The sequence below is a fragment of the Malaya genurostris genome, chromosome 2 (assembly GCF_030247185.1).
Source record: "Malaya genurostris strain Urasoe2022 chromosome 2, Malgen_1.1, whole genome shotgun sequence".
Lineage (NCBI taxonomy): Eukaryota > Metazoa > Arthropoda > Insecta > Diptera > Culicidae > Malaya > Malaya genurostris.
The window spans coordinates 289,290,032-289,306,937 of record NC_080571.1 but is presented as its reverse complement, the minus strand read 5'-3'; the positions used below and the strand labels follow the sequence as shown (position 1 = coordinate 289,306,937).

Genomic DNA, 16,906 nt, shown 5'->3' with positions numbered 1-16,906 from the left:
ATGTAGCTATTGGAGACATTTTGTCGAAGGTTTGTCAAGAGAAACCTCAATGAGCACTCTTTGGAACACGGCCAGACGAATGAGGAATCGTAACGTGGGCAATGAGAGTGATGAATACTCGAACCGATGGATATTTGACTTTGCTAGGAAAGTTTGCCCAGATTCTGTTCCTACGCAGAGCATTATACGGGAATCTGCTCCAAATAATGGTTTTATTAATAACCCATTTTCAATGATGGAATTTTCTATAGCACTCTTGTCTTGTAACAATAACGCCCCTGGGTTGGACAGAATTAAATTCAACTTGGTGAAGAATCTGCCCGACCTCGCAAAAAGACGTTTGTTGGAATTGTTCAACAAGTTTCTTGAGCAAAATATTGTTCCACCTGACTGGAGACAAGTGAAAGTTATCGCCATTCAAAAGCCGGGGAAACCAGCTTCCAATCACAACTCATATAGGCCCATTGCGATGTTGTCCTGCATCAGAAAATTGTTCGAAAAAATTATTCTACGACGTCTCGACACTTGGGTCGAGACGAACGGTTTGTTGTCAGATACTCAGTTTGGCTTCCGTAGAAATAAAGGGACGAATGATTGCCTTGCATTACTTTCGTCTGACATCCAAATTGCCTTCGCTCAAAAGCAACAAATGGCATCTGTATTTTTAGACATTAAAGGAGCATTTGATTCAGTTTCCATTGATGTTCTTTCAGACAAGCTCCACCAACATGGACTTCCAGCGGTTATAAATAATTATTTGCACAACCTTTTGTCAGAGAAGTGCATGTATTTTTCACATGGCGATTTGGCAACATTCAGAATTAGCTACATGGGTCTCCCGCAAGGCTCATGCCTCAGTCCGCTTCTCTATAATTTTTACGTGAATGACATTGACAGCTGTCTAGTATCCCCATGTACACTAAGACAATTGGCAGATGATGGCGTGGTTTCAGTTACTGGGCCCAAAGCTATTGATCTGCATAAACCATTGCAAGATACCTTAGATAACTTGTCCGTTTGGGCTGTTCATCTTGGTATCGAATTCTCTGCGGAGAAAACAGAGTTAGTCGTCTTTTCAAGAAAGCATGATCCCGCGCAGCTTCAGCTCCATATGATGGGAAGAATGATCCAACAGGTTTTAACTTTTAAATACCTCGGGGTGTGGTTCGATTCCAAATGCACGTGGGGAGGACACATTAGGTATCTGATAACGAAATGCCAACAAAGAGTAAATTTTCTTCGAACAATAACAGGATCTTGGTGGGGTTCTCATCCGCAAGATCTAATGAAATTGTATCAAACAACGATACTTTCAGTGATGGAATATGGATGCGTTTGTTTTCGTTCCGCTGCAAACTCTCATATTATCAAACTTGAGCGAATTCAGTACCGTTGTTTGCGAATTGCCTTAGGCTGCATGCATTCGACACATACAATGAGTCTTGAAAATCTGGCGGGAGTTCTCCCATTAAAAGATCGATTTTGGGAGCTTTCATCACGCCTGCTAATAAGATGTGAGGTGCTGAATCCCATGGTAATTAATAATTTCGAACGACTAGTCGAGCTTCGATCTCAAACAAAATTTATGACAGTATATTTTAACCATATGTCACAGGAAATCAACCCTTCAAGATATATTCCTATCCGTGTCAGCATCCTAAGTGCCCCTGACTCAACTTTATTTTTCGATACATCCATGCAGCGTGAAGTGCGTGGAATCCCGGATCATCTACGCTCGACGGAAATCCCAAAAATATTTTCAAGTAAGTTCAGGCATATTGACTCTGAGAAAATGTTTTATACGGACGGATCGCGAATTGAAGAAGCGACAGGGTTTGGTATGTTCAACAATAATGTTTCGGCCTCATTTAGGCTTCAAGAACCTGCATCTGTTTATATAGCAGAGCTAGCAGCAGTTCATTATAGTTTGAGTGTAATCGTCACATTATCTCCAAACCATTATTTCCTCTTCACAGATAGTCTGAGTGCAATTGAAGCCATTCGCTCAAACGCTGCTGGCAAAAATGAACCGTTTTTCCTGGGCAAAATAAAACAGTGCCTGAACGACATATTGAACAATAATTATCTAATCACTATAGTCTGGGTCCCGGCTCATTGCTCCATTCCTGGCAATGAAAGAGCCGATATTTTAGCCAAACGTGGTGCTATTGAGGGTGAAATTTATGAGCGACCGATTGCTTTCAACGAATTCTATAGCTCGTCTCGCCAAAGAACACTTGCCAGCTGGCAAGCATCTTGGGATAGAGATGATCTGGGTCGGTGGATGCACTCAATTATTCCGAAAATATCGACAAAGGCATGGTTCAGGGGACTGGATGTGAGTAGGGATTTCATTCGTGTGATGTCCAGACTCATGTCCAATCACTACACGTTAGATGCACATCTCCTTCGAATTGGGCTCTCCGAGACTAATCATTGTGCTTGCGGAGAAGGTTATCGGGATATTGATCATGTCGTTTGGACATGCGTGGAGTATCGTGATGTCAGATCTCAACTAATAAATTCTTTGCGTACCCAAGGTAGACTATCCAATATCCCAGTTCGAGACATTCTTGCTTGTCGTGACCTTTCATACATGAAACTTATTTATCATTTCATAAAGAAAATTGGAGTTTCAATTTAATAAAGGCCCCTTTTAAGACTTAGTTCTGATCCCAGCTGCGTCCATGAGTTCAACCAATAGCTAAATTAGAATAAAAATTATGTAATGATACAAACAAACTCGAAACAGTTTATGAAATTATCAACAAAATGTCTGAAAATAACAGCTTATTTTATAATTTATAGAAGTTAATCGTTTGGTTCAAATAATATTTCCGAGTAGATTTCATAATTAATGACGAGTTACCTTAGATGATATTTAAGCTATAAGAGAATATGTTTTAATAAATTCAAAACGTTGTGACTATGTTAGAATTAAATTAGGATAAGAATATTATGTAAAAGTGATGCTACGGCGAAGAAAAACTTATGTAAACTGCCTTAAGAAATAAACGTATTTATGGAGAAAAAAAAATGGTTTACAATCCATTTGGTGAATTTAACTGACTTTGCCTACACTAGTTTCCGAATTCTGTTCACGAAAGTATCGGGAATAGAGAGGCCAAAACGAATTTAATAAAAAAATCGAATTGAAATAAACTTAGGGTCCCATACAAAATTAGTGAATTTTATCCGAATCCAACTTCCAATTTTGAAATTACACGGCGATGAATTTTTAAAATTCAAACCGTCATAGTAGATGACGATACCAAAAAATCTTCAAAGTTGCCTCAAGTTTCAATTTGTTCGTCCTACTAATTTATGGACAGACGAACTATTCTGGGTTATGTTGGTCTCTGAATACCGCTTCTGGAAGTACCATAAATAATGACAAAAATTTTATAGAGGAACTCATTAGAGATGGGCAATGACTAACCGAGATCCCAATTAAAACTGTGATTATTAAACTGTTTTCTACCGTTCACAAAAAAGATTGAGCAAAACACAGGTCCACGACCGTTCTCAAAAAAAAAAAGAACTATTGGTCATTCATTCTTTCAGTGAATTAAGTCTTTTGAACCGTTCGCGAACGAATTGACCATTTCTAGAACTCATATTAAAAAAAATCATGAAAACTAAACACAACGAAGAATACTCACGCGATCATTACATTTTACTTCTGTATTACCGATAACTATTGTATTTGTAAACAAAGTTAAATTTAGCTTTTAGTTGAAGATTTTTTCTACTTTTTTCAAACCTAATGCATTGATTTAATGTAGCAATTAGATTTCTATGCACTGTTATCTATAATGTTTGATTGCAATAAAATATAGCATTAAATGCCAATATATACCATGACAAAAAGCTGTTGTAAGATAATGCTTCATTATATCTTGAATGTAAATCTAATGCATGCTGCTTCAAAGCATGTTGAATTAATGTGCGATACGATGTTATATTAAAGTTGTAAATGTGCAATGATATAATGCATATGGTTACTTGGGATATTTCCAATCTTTTTTTCAAATTATAGGTCTTATCTAAAATTACTACATCTTTTCGGATACAACAAAAATTTCCACCGTAGTTTAGAGTACGTTGTCAAAATGGTACAAAATCTTCAAAATTTGAATACAACTAGTAGAGTTTGTACGTCGGGTTAGTTGATTATATTAGTTCTCGGGTTCCGGTGCTAGAAGTACCTGTAATAGTGGAACTCACTTCTCTTTCTCATGTTTCATTCTGTAGGTTATACTAGTTAATGCACAAACAATCTTTATTACAGTATTATATATGAGAATATGATTGATATGAGAAAGGCATCATTGCACCACTATGTAAAATAGAACAGGCTTTTTTCTGTTCGTGAGCGCAGTGCCCCTAGGCAACCGATTTTGCATTCTAAGATTTCAATTTATGAAACATTTTTCTTAACGACCGAATTGTAATGAAATCGATAATAAGGAGAGTCTCGAAAATAAGCTATCCACATACATTTGTGTTGTACGCATGTATTTGTGATGGTTTTTTATGCTCAGATCACAGCATGCTGTGCGTTTGGCCTTCAGCTTTCGTTTCTTTACTTGTTTGAGCGGTTTAAATTCTGCGTTTTCAAAAATGTCGCGTATTAAAAAGGCAGTGAAAATTGAGGTTCTGGACACATGGCTAAGTGAGAACGGTATTACTATGCGAAAATGGGCGAAGCGGTTTGGAATTCATCATGCCCGTGTTAAAACCATCATTAATAAGTTTGGGGAACACTATTCTTTGGATGAGCTACCTGGATGAGGCAGAAAACTGGTATGGTAAGCAATATGTTCCTGTGGTTTAAAATCAACCATTTTTCACACTACCGGAACTATAAATGCAGAAATCTATCGATCTGAGTATCTCCAGAAGGGATTGCTGCCTTTATATAAAAAGCATAGTATACCTCCACTATTTTGGCCGGATTTGGCGTCGGCTCACTATGCCAAAACCACTCTCAATTGGCTTGCGGAAAAGGGTATAAATTTCGTTGAGAAAACTATCAATCCACCAAATTGCCCTCAGTTTCGACCCATCGAACGTTACTGGGCAATCGTGAAGAGGGTCTTCAAGAAGACTGGTAGGGCAGCTGGGAACGTGCAGGAGTTAAAAAAAATTTGGGCTCAAGTGTCCAAAAAAATTCGATGCTACACTTGTCCGGAGCATGATGAAGAGCGTTCGATCAAAATTTCGTGAAGGAATAACTTAAATTTCATCCGGTTTTCATTATGCTCCAGTTTAAACTCGTACAATAAAGGATCAATTTTTAGTTTGAATAAAAAATCGTTTTTTATCATAATTTGAAAGAAAAGTTTGTGGATAGCTTATTTTCGATACACTCCTTATCATATTCTCTGATGCTTAATTTCATTACTCTTTGAAAAACTGAAAGAAAAAACTTTTATTCTGTTAATTTCATGATGAAAAATTTAGTAACCAAAAAATTGCATTGTCGTCGAAAAACTTAGGCCATTCTGTTTTCATTTGAAATAATCAAATATTTTTGATGAAACTTGGCTTTTGGTGTCACTTAATTACTATTATACTCGGATCTCTAGATTTATTTGTTCTGGCTGAAATATTTGAATCGACAGTGAATACATTAAAAACAGCAGGTCAAGTTCCTCATCGGAGTTTTCTAAACGGGTGCCTCTTAGCTTGAGTTCTCTTTTCTATATTGAGGATTGCGTGCCAGACTTGCTACTTCATGGATTTGGCCAAGTCGCGTGGGCGAACGATTTTTATGGCCAAACAAATTAATATATTATAAAAGGTTCACTTCCCACCATTCGCCTAGGACAGGATTAATTTCATTTTAAAATAAAAAAAGGATATTCGGGATCAGATTGGCGGTGCCCTTCAAGATACTTATTAGGGGAAAGTCTCATCCCACCCAATAAAAGTAATCCTCTTCTTACGCGTTCATGAGGCTCGCTTCCATACTCAGACTGATCTTTGACATTCTTAAGGAGCTCTTTGTTGACCAAGCTCCCGAGTTGGCTCATTTTTATGAAACTGTTACAAGACCACTTTGACATGCAAAATAGGGGACTGATGAGTTGGTTGTTGTGTAAGTCAATGGTACTCCACGTGAAATGTCTGAACATTTGTTTGCTTGAGTTGGCTGAGCTTTTGCCTATTTATTTTATAGTCTTCAGTGTATTTAGTTTTAAAACCAAGTCGCCCTTGCCATTTTTTTGGGGTTGCTATAGTGAACTGAATTAGATTGAATTAAGTCTATAATTTTCCTAGCTGTGTCTTGATGTTTCCTTGTTTATGCTCGTTTTTTATTCAAATACGCTAAACTCAACGGGATAACCGTAAGGATATGGAAGCGATATGCGTATCATAAAATATTCTATCAACTACGAGGATGCTTGCTTGTGAGAAGCATCGCGGCGAGTGATAAAATCCTTCATGAAATGTTTTCTTTTCGCTACGTTTTCCCATATGCTATCCAGTTGAGTGCGGATAACTTTGTGATACATTTTACGGTGCAGGGAGTTTCGAGCAGGAATTATGGAACCCAGATGCGATGCAACTGGCACGGACATAACTTTAGTTTTTTTTTTCTGCCATGCGGATATTTATGTACAGAGTGTTTAGTACCATAAATTTTCGTTAAATTTTCCCACAATGTCAATGAAACGGCATTTATTATTTTACGATTCCATCGTTCAAGCCAGTTATTATTCTCTAAGGTAAGCTGGAAATGCCTAAGACGTTTTCACTGCAATGGTCCATGCTGCTCCAAAATATTCGAGCAATCTGTTCGAGTTCCTTTACGAAAAAACCAACCATGACACACAACATTTTATCATATGAATATTGCATAAGGTGAGAGCAATAAATTTTTACATATTACTTCTTTTCTAAAGTTTTTCTCTTACGGTGCATATCTACGTTCAACTGCAGCGCATCGAAAGCACAAAAGTGATACATCACGGCAGAATATCCTTGTTTGTTGGTATTGAAAAACTTTCTGATAAGGAAGGTCAGTAGAAACTATGTTCGGATGAGGGAATTTACATTCTCTTCCAAGAATCTCGAATATTGTAGCGGCATAGCAGGCGAAGAATTTTTGTAGAAAAATCTGCAAATCATGGAATAAATCGTGCTTCTATTGTTGTTGTTTAGTTCCTTAGGACGGTTTCTGCAGTACAGCATCCCTACAAAAACACATTCAATTACGCATGCAGTTTACGATCATAATTTCATTAGTTTTCCCCAGACGAACGTGCGAAATCCTTCGGCAACACACAGGACAAGATTGAACATCGGAAAATGTTATCACCACGCCTTAAGTGACACACGTTTCGAATGCCACCGAATGCGTCTCCATCTTCGGGGAAAATTTGCTTCCCCACCTTGGCGCCGTCATTAGCAACTCTTTACAGCCATGCTAAATTAAATAAAGCTTATTCATTCAGCTCTTGGATGTCTTGGATGGGATTCGGAGCCTGTTTTCCTCGGTTCTGCTTCATTACTTTCATCGGTACGCTGTTACACATGTTACTGGATGCTGCCGGGCGAAATGTCCAGATTGCAACAGCCAAGCCAACCACTCTGCTACTGTCACGTAGTATTTCAGCTGACGTGCCCAGTGGGTGTGAGTGGGTGGGAGCAATAAACACTGCTGAAATTGTGGATGCGCGTTCATCCATCCTGGATTATGGTCGGTCTGCTTCGTAGAAACACTGAACTTTTCACTGCGAAAACTTGGCATCCGTACCGTATTTGGAATCTTATTTAAACATCCCCCCAGAGATTTTGTAGGGAGACTGATTCGTTATTACTTTATACTTGTTGCTTGTTTGAATGTATGGCTTGGAAACAAGAGGGCACAATTTTATTTATTTCGAAATACTCGGAACTGAGTGTATGCTACTGGACTGATTACACTTCATACAATATGAATTCCGCATTTCCCCAGATATGGATGGATTACAAATAGTTTTAAAAGACGCTTTCTTTTCGGATCAGCTTTTGGTTGTAAATAATATAAGCCAATTGTTTGTTTAGTTTTGATTTCACTGGAATCGAAGATTTCATATATTTAACACATGGGCAGAAAAGTTCCGGGCCTAACACATAGATTGCGCTAGTTTTATTGCAGTCACCTTTTTTCAGTTAATACTAATCGTTAAAAGACAGCTGTTAACATTTCATGATATTCTAATAATTAGTTTGTAAGTTATTGTACTAAGAGTGACACTACTTTTGTTATTTTCAGAACGGTCGATAAAAAACAATTTCATGTTTTAATTTTACACTGCTTCTCGATGAAAAAAAAAATCGTTCAAGCGAAGCAATGAACATTGGGAAAAAAAACAGGAAACCCGCAAAGAACCATGGGAACCATGGAAAAAGGCAACAAACAAGAGTGTTTCATATGTAAAAAAACGTGATTAATCCACCTAGCAGTGAGATGATACCTTTTTTTTTTTATCAATACGCATGTGTTTTTGCATGGATATTCTTAGGTGTTTTAGTTCTCATGACATTATTTTAACTATCGTCGTTTAAAACGGCAAATTGAGATTTTAATCACTCATTACCCTGTAATTCCGAAACTGCAAAACATATCGAATTTCAATCTTAGCGTGTGACAATCGATTGAACATTCCATGAGATGTCGAAGTAAGTTCCACTTTAGAGTTTTTCGTCATTATTTATGGTACTCCAGAGCCGGTATTCAGGAATTAACATAGCCCAAAATGATTCGAATGGCCATAAATTATTACGCCAAACAATTTACATGAAATTTATAAACTCATCATCTGTAATTCCAGAATCGGATAAAATTCACCAATTTTGTATGGGACCTTAAGTCCTGTAATATTTGTTTTTGAAGTTCGATTTGGTCTTTTTTGAGAAAATTTTTGAGCTTTGAGAATCGATTCGATACTGGAACCGGAATTCTAAAATCGGTGTAGCCGAAATCAGTTAAATTCACCTGAGGAGTGTGTAGACATCTTTGAGAAATTGTAGTGCGAATTAAAATTTGGGGGTACATTCCGAATCCAAAAACGAATACCGCTTAAACTAAAATAAATTTATTTGGTAATCGACTATCCAAATCTGCAAACCCGATAAACCTGATTAATTTATGTGAAATGAACATTGTTATACTAATCACCCTGCATTTTCTAAACCAGAAGTCGGATCTGACTAAAAAGTAAGAGGTTTTATAGGATTTTAAGACCTCTCATTTGAATCATAGATGATTCTTAGATTTCATTTGAATCTTAGATCGGTTCAGCCATCTACGAGAAAAATTAATTGCATTATATTAATTTCGTTTCACATATCATCCTGTGGTTCCGCAATCAGAAGTCGGATCCAAACGTAATTCAGGAACCTTATTTGGGAGTATACGACTTTTCATATGAATCTGAGTTAGTAGAAAACGGTTTAACCATCTCCGAGAAAATTGAGTGAAATTATTTGTCACACACGCATTTGCTGATCTCGACGAACTGAGTCGTATGGTATATGGAAGTCATGTTCTTCCAGCATTTATTGCTGTAAATAGTTTAAATCAATATAATTATGGAATTACTTCCAACTCGATAATGCTGGTATCATCTGGTTTACATATGCCATATTCGAAAGATTATGTTGCTAAAAATGAATCGTGCTAAAATTGGTCCGAGGCAAATTGTCATAAAAAAGGATGCTGTACACAGTCTTGTTGGTACTTAGAAACAATTATATGTAACAGTATAAAAAATCGTGTTTCATGTTGCTCCCAAGCATTGCTTTTTCATACAGCGCTCAAAATTCCTTCTACTGGAATAAGGCTTACACAAAAATATCGATATCTCCGTTAAAAATGGACGGATTTTAACAATCTATGGCTTGTTGGATAGGTATTACCGAGCGAAATCTAAGTCTGGAAACATATTCTGTTTTCAAGGTCAAATGTGACAGATACTGTCAAAAAACTGAAAATTTTGACATAAAACTTCGTATAACTCAAAAAGTAAACATCCGATCTCAAAACCATTCAATAGCGTTCTGGGTGACGGGGAGACCTTTCATTTGCGACTAGTTTGATCAAAATCGGTCCAGCCATCTCTGAGATCTCGACCTCTTAGTTGACAACACACATACAGACACACACACATACACACACACACACACACACAGACATTTGCTCAGTTCGTCGAGCTGAATCGATTGGTATATGACATTCGGCCCTCCGGGCCTCGGAAAATTTTTCGAAAGTTTGAGCGAATTCTATACCTATTTTTTATATATATAAAAAAAGGTAAAAATCCAAGAAATTCAATGGAATGGTTTTTAATCGCCGAACGAATCGCCATACTGCTCGTTTTACCCCAAATGCCCAGCAATTTTAGGGTTTTCTGTAGTATTTGTTCTGTAACTTGAAAAGAAATTGAGTGCTTAAATCTCGGTAAAACTTATTGGAAGTTGACTAAATCTAGCTTATCTTATGTAAAAAAGTCTGTAGAATCGAATGTCAGAACTTATACTGGCCGCACGAAACCTTTTGGTGGCTATTTTACCCCAACTCCTCCAATATGTGGAATTTTCATCTAAATCACCTTGAGTGTTACGCGAACCACGTTGAAAGCATACGAAAACTATCTTATATTTTGTAAATAAGTCTGGAAAATCGAATGGAAGAACTCCATTTCATGATATCTTTTAGTAAATCGTCCTTATCGAATTGGGGTAAAATAGCCACCAAAACCTTTCGTGCGGCCAGTGTGGGCTCTTCTAATCGATTCTCCAGACTTTTTTACATGAAAGTAGGCTATTCCAGGATACCGCACTCGATTTCTTTTCAATTTACAGAGCGAATGTTATAGGAAACCCCTAAACTGCTGTTCATTTGGGGTAAAACAAGCAGGATAGCGATTCGTGCGGCCATTGTAAACCATTCCATTGAATTCCTTGGACATTTTTACATAAGAAACGCTTTAGTTTGTTGACCTATCTCAATTAGTTCAGTATGTACAGAATTCTTTGCGGGTTTTCATAGTTTTTTTCCCACTGTGCAATGGCTTGAAAAGTGTTATGGAGACCAAACTGTTGACCAAAAACGAGAACGTGTTGATGATTCTGAGCAGTGTTTGGCTACGTTTGAACGTAACGAACCGGAATTTTTGTGTCGATATGTGACAATGGATGAAACATGGACTCATCGCTTCACTCTAGATTCAAAACAATCGTCGTCTGCCCGAAAGCACAACAATCGGCTGGAAAGGTTATTGCCTTGGTATTTTGGGATGTGCGGTGTGTAACATTTATTAACTATCTTGAGAAAGGAAATCTTGGAGCGTTAGAAGGCTGAAATTGCCAAGAAACGACGGCACATAACGGAGAAAAAAAATTTTTTTTCATCAAGACAACGCACCGTGTCACAAGTAAATCAAAACAACAGCAAAACTACATAAATTGAACTTCGAATTGCTCCCACATCCACCGTATTCGCCAGATTTGGCTCCCAGCGATTAGAGGCTGTTCGCAGACCTGAAAAAATGCTCGTCGGTAACTCACTCAATCATTGCAAAAACTGAACATCGGTTTGTTATTCACTACTGGAAATCAAATTGCTCTCTACCAAGAATCTAGAACTTGGTAACAGATTCCTAAGTGATAAAGATTGATCCTACGAAGAGAAATCAGAAAACCAGTTTTTACAGTGAAGCAAATGTATCCACAGTAAATACAATTTTCGCATAAATAATTTGTACAGTAAATAATTAAAATAAGAAAAGAAAAGAAGCGTTACATTGTCTTGTGAAACTTATTCGAAGACACCTAACCTATTAAAAATCAGTAAAATTCAGTACAGACGTTGACATCTTTTTGCCTATAGAAAGGTAATAGAATTGCTGAAAATCTTGACTTTCGATCACAATTTTGGAGACCCCTCGTATTATATACCATTCGACTCAGCTCGACGAAATCGGAAAATATCTGTCTATATATGTGTGTGTCCAACTTTTGACATTTTCTCGGAGTTGGCTGAACCAGTTTCAATCAGGTTAAGTTCGTTTGAAAGCTACTATTGCGTTTGAAGATCAACTGAACGGCCTAATGAAAAAGTCGGATAAGTGCATTTAGTTTCAAAAAAACTCGTTTCAGTATTTTCGAAAGTAAAAACACCAGATAAAAACATTGAGAGCAAAAATCGGGCAATAATTTTGCAATGCAAGTACCATTTGAAAACATCTTTTCTGAAAGAGTCGGACAAAAACTGGTTATTCCAAAAGAAATGTTTTAATCCGGGTTTTCAATCAAAGTTTTTACCAAATTCGTGTTTGAAATCATGGAAACAAAAAAAAATTGCTTTGATGAGTCTGTTTGAATGACAAGAGAAAGGCATTATCACACCAATAGTTCAGTCCATTGTGCATTGTGAAAAAAGTAGATTACAATCCTTCGTTTTTCTCTAGCACAGTAGTACAGAGACGTGCTGTTTGCTGGCAGTTCACTATTCAATCCGTCCCGCAGCAAAACTGTTCACAGTGCGGATGGATTCAATATTGTGCAGTTCATACCAAATCGAACTGCACAGTATAAAAGTGTGCTGAGTGTGCTAAGTGCAACTCATCCGAGTAACAACTTGACAGCTTCCACTGTCCTCAAGCGTAACCAAAATTTTGGTTTCCTGGTTCTGTCTAGGCGCTAGGGAGGGAGAAGGGTTTCGATCCATGGATTACTTAGTTGTAATCAGTGCGGTGAAAATTTCATTTTCGAAATTAGATGAAAATGATATTTCTGGCCTTTCACTGTCAGTGTATTCCAATTCATTCAATTGACTTTTGTGGTCATAATCAAATGAGATTCACTGGATTCATCGTCAATTGAACAACCATGCCTAGTCATTTGAAGTTTCGCTTGTTTCGTTTCAAGCGCCAATAAGTCCGTTTGTTTTTCTGTCTCAGCCGTCGACAGTGAGCAAATTTGAATAAATAAAGACTGTACCAGAAAGTATGGACGCACTTTGGTTTCGCTGTAAATAATTCACAAGTGTTAGATATTCAAATTTTATTCGATATACTGATAATATGAGACTACAACAACAGAATATTAGTCTCAACATTTGCTACTTAGCCATTGTAGACTAGCTGGCGCACCTTCTTGCGAACGTTCCTCATTAAATTCTATACAGACTTCTTGGCGACAAGTGTTGACACTTTATTCCAATCTTTTTCGAACTGTTGAATGGTTTCGGCTGCCGAGACATGTTTCCTAAGATGTGCCTTCGTTAATGCCCAAAATTCTTCAATTGGTTGAAGTTGTGGGAAATTTGGTGGATTCATGTCTTTTGGGACGAAAGTGACATTTTTGGTAGTATACCATTCTACCGTTGATTTCGAGTAGTGGCAAGAAGCAAGATCTTGGCAGAAGCAACAGGATCCTTGGGACTTCGAATCATGGGTAGAAGTCGTTTTTGTAAACATTCCTTGATGTATATTTCGCTGTTCATTGAAGCAGTGGTGATGAAGGGTTTCGAAATCTTACCGCAGCTACAAATTGCGTGCCAGACCCATAGCTTTCTTACCAAATTTCTCGACTTCAATCGATGTCTCGGACTGGTTTAACACTTGCCCTTTTCGCACCGATCGATGCTACTTGTTTCGGACTACGTTTTGGTTGTTTCTGCTTCTTATAGGTCCGAAGATTCAAACGTTCTTCAGCACAAAGAACATTTGACTTCGAAGTGCCCACTTTTGGGCCACATCCCGAACTGAAACCTCCTTCTTTTGCTAGAACGCCTTCAGTATACGTTTATCCAACAGAGGGTTAGCAGGATCTTTTTTTCGACCCGTTTTCGGTTTATCCTCAAAAGTGCTATCCTCACCGAACTTCCTGATTGCATTTCGCACGGCTTTTTCATTTACTCATTCCATTTTTGCTATCTTTCTCAGTGACAGCCCGCGTTCTGTGCACCATTTGTACACAATTTTTCGACGTTATTCTGCTGAAAGTCCACGAATTTCGAAACAAACTAATGAAAACGAATAAACAACAGCACAAGTGGTTAGAGAAGTGTGTAAACAACAGGACGCAGCCATGAAAATTGACAGATTCTGAACCATTGCGAAATGGCAACGGCTTTTGGTTGCGTCCATACTTTCTGGGACAGTCTTTATTGATGATATTTTACTTGATCCCGAAGCACCAGTTGAATAATTCTGGGTGTAGTTTAATTTTTTGACGTAGATGGCGGTCTGCGCACACGATGTGTTTTCTTTCAATGATTATCTCAGATAGAAGCTAGCAAATGCGTCACAGGGTATATTTATAGATTCAGTTGATTTCAATGTTTTTACATTTTTACATTATTTTTACTCTTTAAACAACGTTTGTCTAATAAGTGTGATATTGACAACAATCTTACTACTTGTTCCATTCGTTTAGTAACAATAAAAAAGGAAACTCTCAAACACGGAAAAAGTTATTAGGAAGTCAAACCTGGGAAAAATTTCGTAACGCACTCGAAGTGTGAAACTTTGAAAATGCGCCCATGTCAGTGTAGAAAAGAAAGACGTTATCCTACGTCAAAAATAGAGCAAAAATAGAGTGGCCAATTGATTCATTATCACTTCTTCCTGGACATAAGTTTTGTGCAATTTATGGTTTTTTAGTTACATCTATTATTAGTAGCGAAATGTGAAGACTTTTAAAATATAGTGGAATTAAATGGAATTAATTTTTCTTTTTGAATCGGTGAAGTTATGTGCGTTCCGCTCAATAGAATACATCCTACGAATAAGTTATTCAGGAGATCAACGATTGAAGCAAATTGTTATTCGAGAAAAATACAATTGCATCTATCACTGCTGCATCTAATTTTACCGGTGTGCTATTTTTAAGATGGGATATTTATTGGAATCGATGAATCTAGCTCGAATCAGGATTGGTTCGCAATTGGAAATTGTATTTCCTCTAGTAAACATGATTCCTAGCATTATTCTTGCTTTTAGTCATAGGTTTCAGTCCGTCGTGTACTGAAGCGGAAGGTATTTCGTAAAAAAATAGTATGCGTTCAAAAAATAACTTCATTATAACGTAGCTGCACCGTATCTCTGATGCCAACCATTCATCGTCGGTATGATCCGGATAGATCGGATGACCCGGATGGCACATTCTCCGGTAGGCTAGTGGCGCTAAAACGGCGACAACAGTAAAACTGTGTCACTCGAACCACGTTCAAGCGTCTCAAATTTAATTTGTTGTCTGTAGGTCCGGTATCCCACAGCCACTATTAGAGTGTCGCATTTTCGTTCTCAGCAGCTCGTTCCGTTCGGTTATTCAACACTGCCGTGGAAAACCCTTTCGCGCACTTCCTTGGCATCCTCGGCTCGGGGCAAGTGGCGCAATCAGCAACAAGTGTTTTCCGAACAGCAAAAGCACTTGTGTAAAACGCCTAAAGTGTGGGATGCACTTGCATTTGCAGGATTTCTGCTTCATCATGATAGAAGAACCCGACCGTAGACCCATTTCCGGCGTAATGGTGTTTGTTTCGTCTTATTTGTGGTCCACCCGCTTACGGTGAGGGGTTCCTGTTTCTACTTCAAGGGTTTTGTTTTCTTATTCCGTCGGTGCTGGTGTCGGTAGTAATTGCGGAACGAGAAAGGTTTTTCTGTTACGGTTCTGATTTATTTATTTATATCATTTCGCCTTTAAGCTGAAGACCGTGCTTCTTGGGTGTCATAGTTTAATTATTGTGCACTACGAGACAGGTTTGTCCCGGATGTGGTAGATAAGCAACTACAATAATGGCAGGAAAGTGTCCAAGTGAGAAGATAAATTGTAAAGAAATTCCCGGATGCTGCAAACGTATTATTTTTACCACCTGTTGAGAAAAGAAAACTGCTCCGTTTGCCGTTGCTCGGCAAATATTACCATCTGTAGCATCAATGATTTAGTACTGTTTCTCGAAGACAATAAAATTTACCTTCTTCCATTTTTATTTTTCCTTTTTCAGATGAAGCTGACAATACGGAAAAAAGTTCATCAGATGATAGTTTACTTGACAACATCCTGCAACAAGGTGCATCCAAGTAAGTGTAAACATGTTTTTTTTTTTTTTATTCAATAATAATATATTTAAAGGCACACTGCTAAAGCTCTAAGATGCCAAGGGTATTTTCAAATCTTGATTAACGACTAACTTAAAACTAGGGTATTATCATTAGGGTAGTGACGTATTCCGGTCGCAATGGTCGATTCTGGCAGATTCAGTTGCAGTTGCAGTTGGCGATCGGCAATGGTCGATGGATTGAATGTAATACGAGTGTCTTCCAGATGACGATTCAACGTGGGTCCGCGAGAAACACCCCCAGGCCAAGTGTAAACATGTTGAAATGTTCATGAGAAGCAATATCAGGAGCACGTGCTAGCTTTCGTCATATCGTTTGAACTATTAGGAGTACAATCGGAATAAGGAATTAGAAGTTTGACGAAAGATGGTACGCTCATGACAAAAAAGTAACCACCCAACAAGAGGTACACAGTTTCGGAATAAAAGAAAAAATTGATTCCTATATCAACGATATGCGCAAACGAATTTTATTAATAAATCACTGAGAATGTATCGCATTTGCTTGAAGACGGCTGGACCGATTTGCACAAACTTAGATTCTAATGATAGGATTTGTAAAGTTCCTGAGTTTTATCTATATCTGTATGCAGTCAAAGCGACGACACGACCAGCACTCCAAAGAAAAATTTAAACAAAAAGTGTTCGTGAGTGGTTTACCGCCAATTACCATAAATATAGCGATCCCTCGATAATCATAAAAATAATCTTCTTGAGCAACACTGTTTAAGTTGCTACGAATCAGTTACCAAGGACCGCTATAATAAATAAACAAACCATTTGAGA

General features: G+C 37.7%; 1 protein-coding gene across 2 annotated transcripts in view; it reads left to right on the top strand.

Moving 5' to 3' along the window:
• Positions 1-16,906, top strand: part of LOC131430502 (U8-agatoxin-Ao1a-like) — an 89,251-nt gene that overhangs the window by 45,544 nt on the left and 26,801 nt on the right. For both annotated transcript variants that reach the window (XM_058595537.1, XM_058595536.1), the window contains one exon: positions 16,007-16,082. In XM_058595537.1, the coding sequence (XP_058451520.1) occupies positions 16,007-16,082 (76 nt within the window). The remainder of the gene's footprint in view (positions 1-16,006; positions 16,083-16,906) is intronic.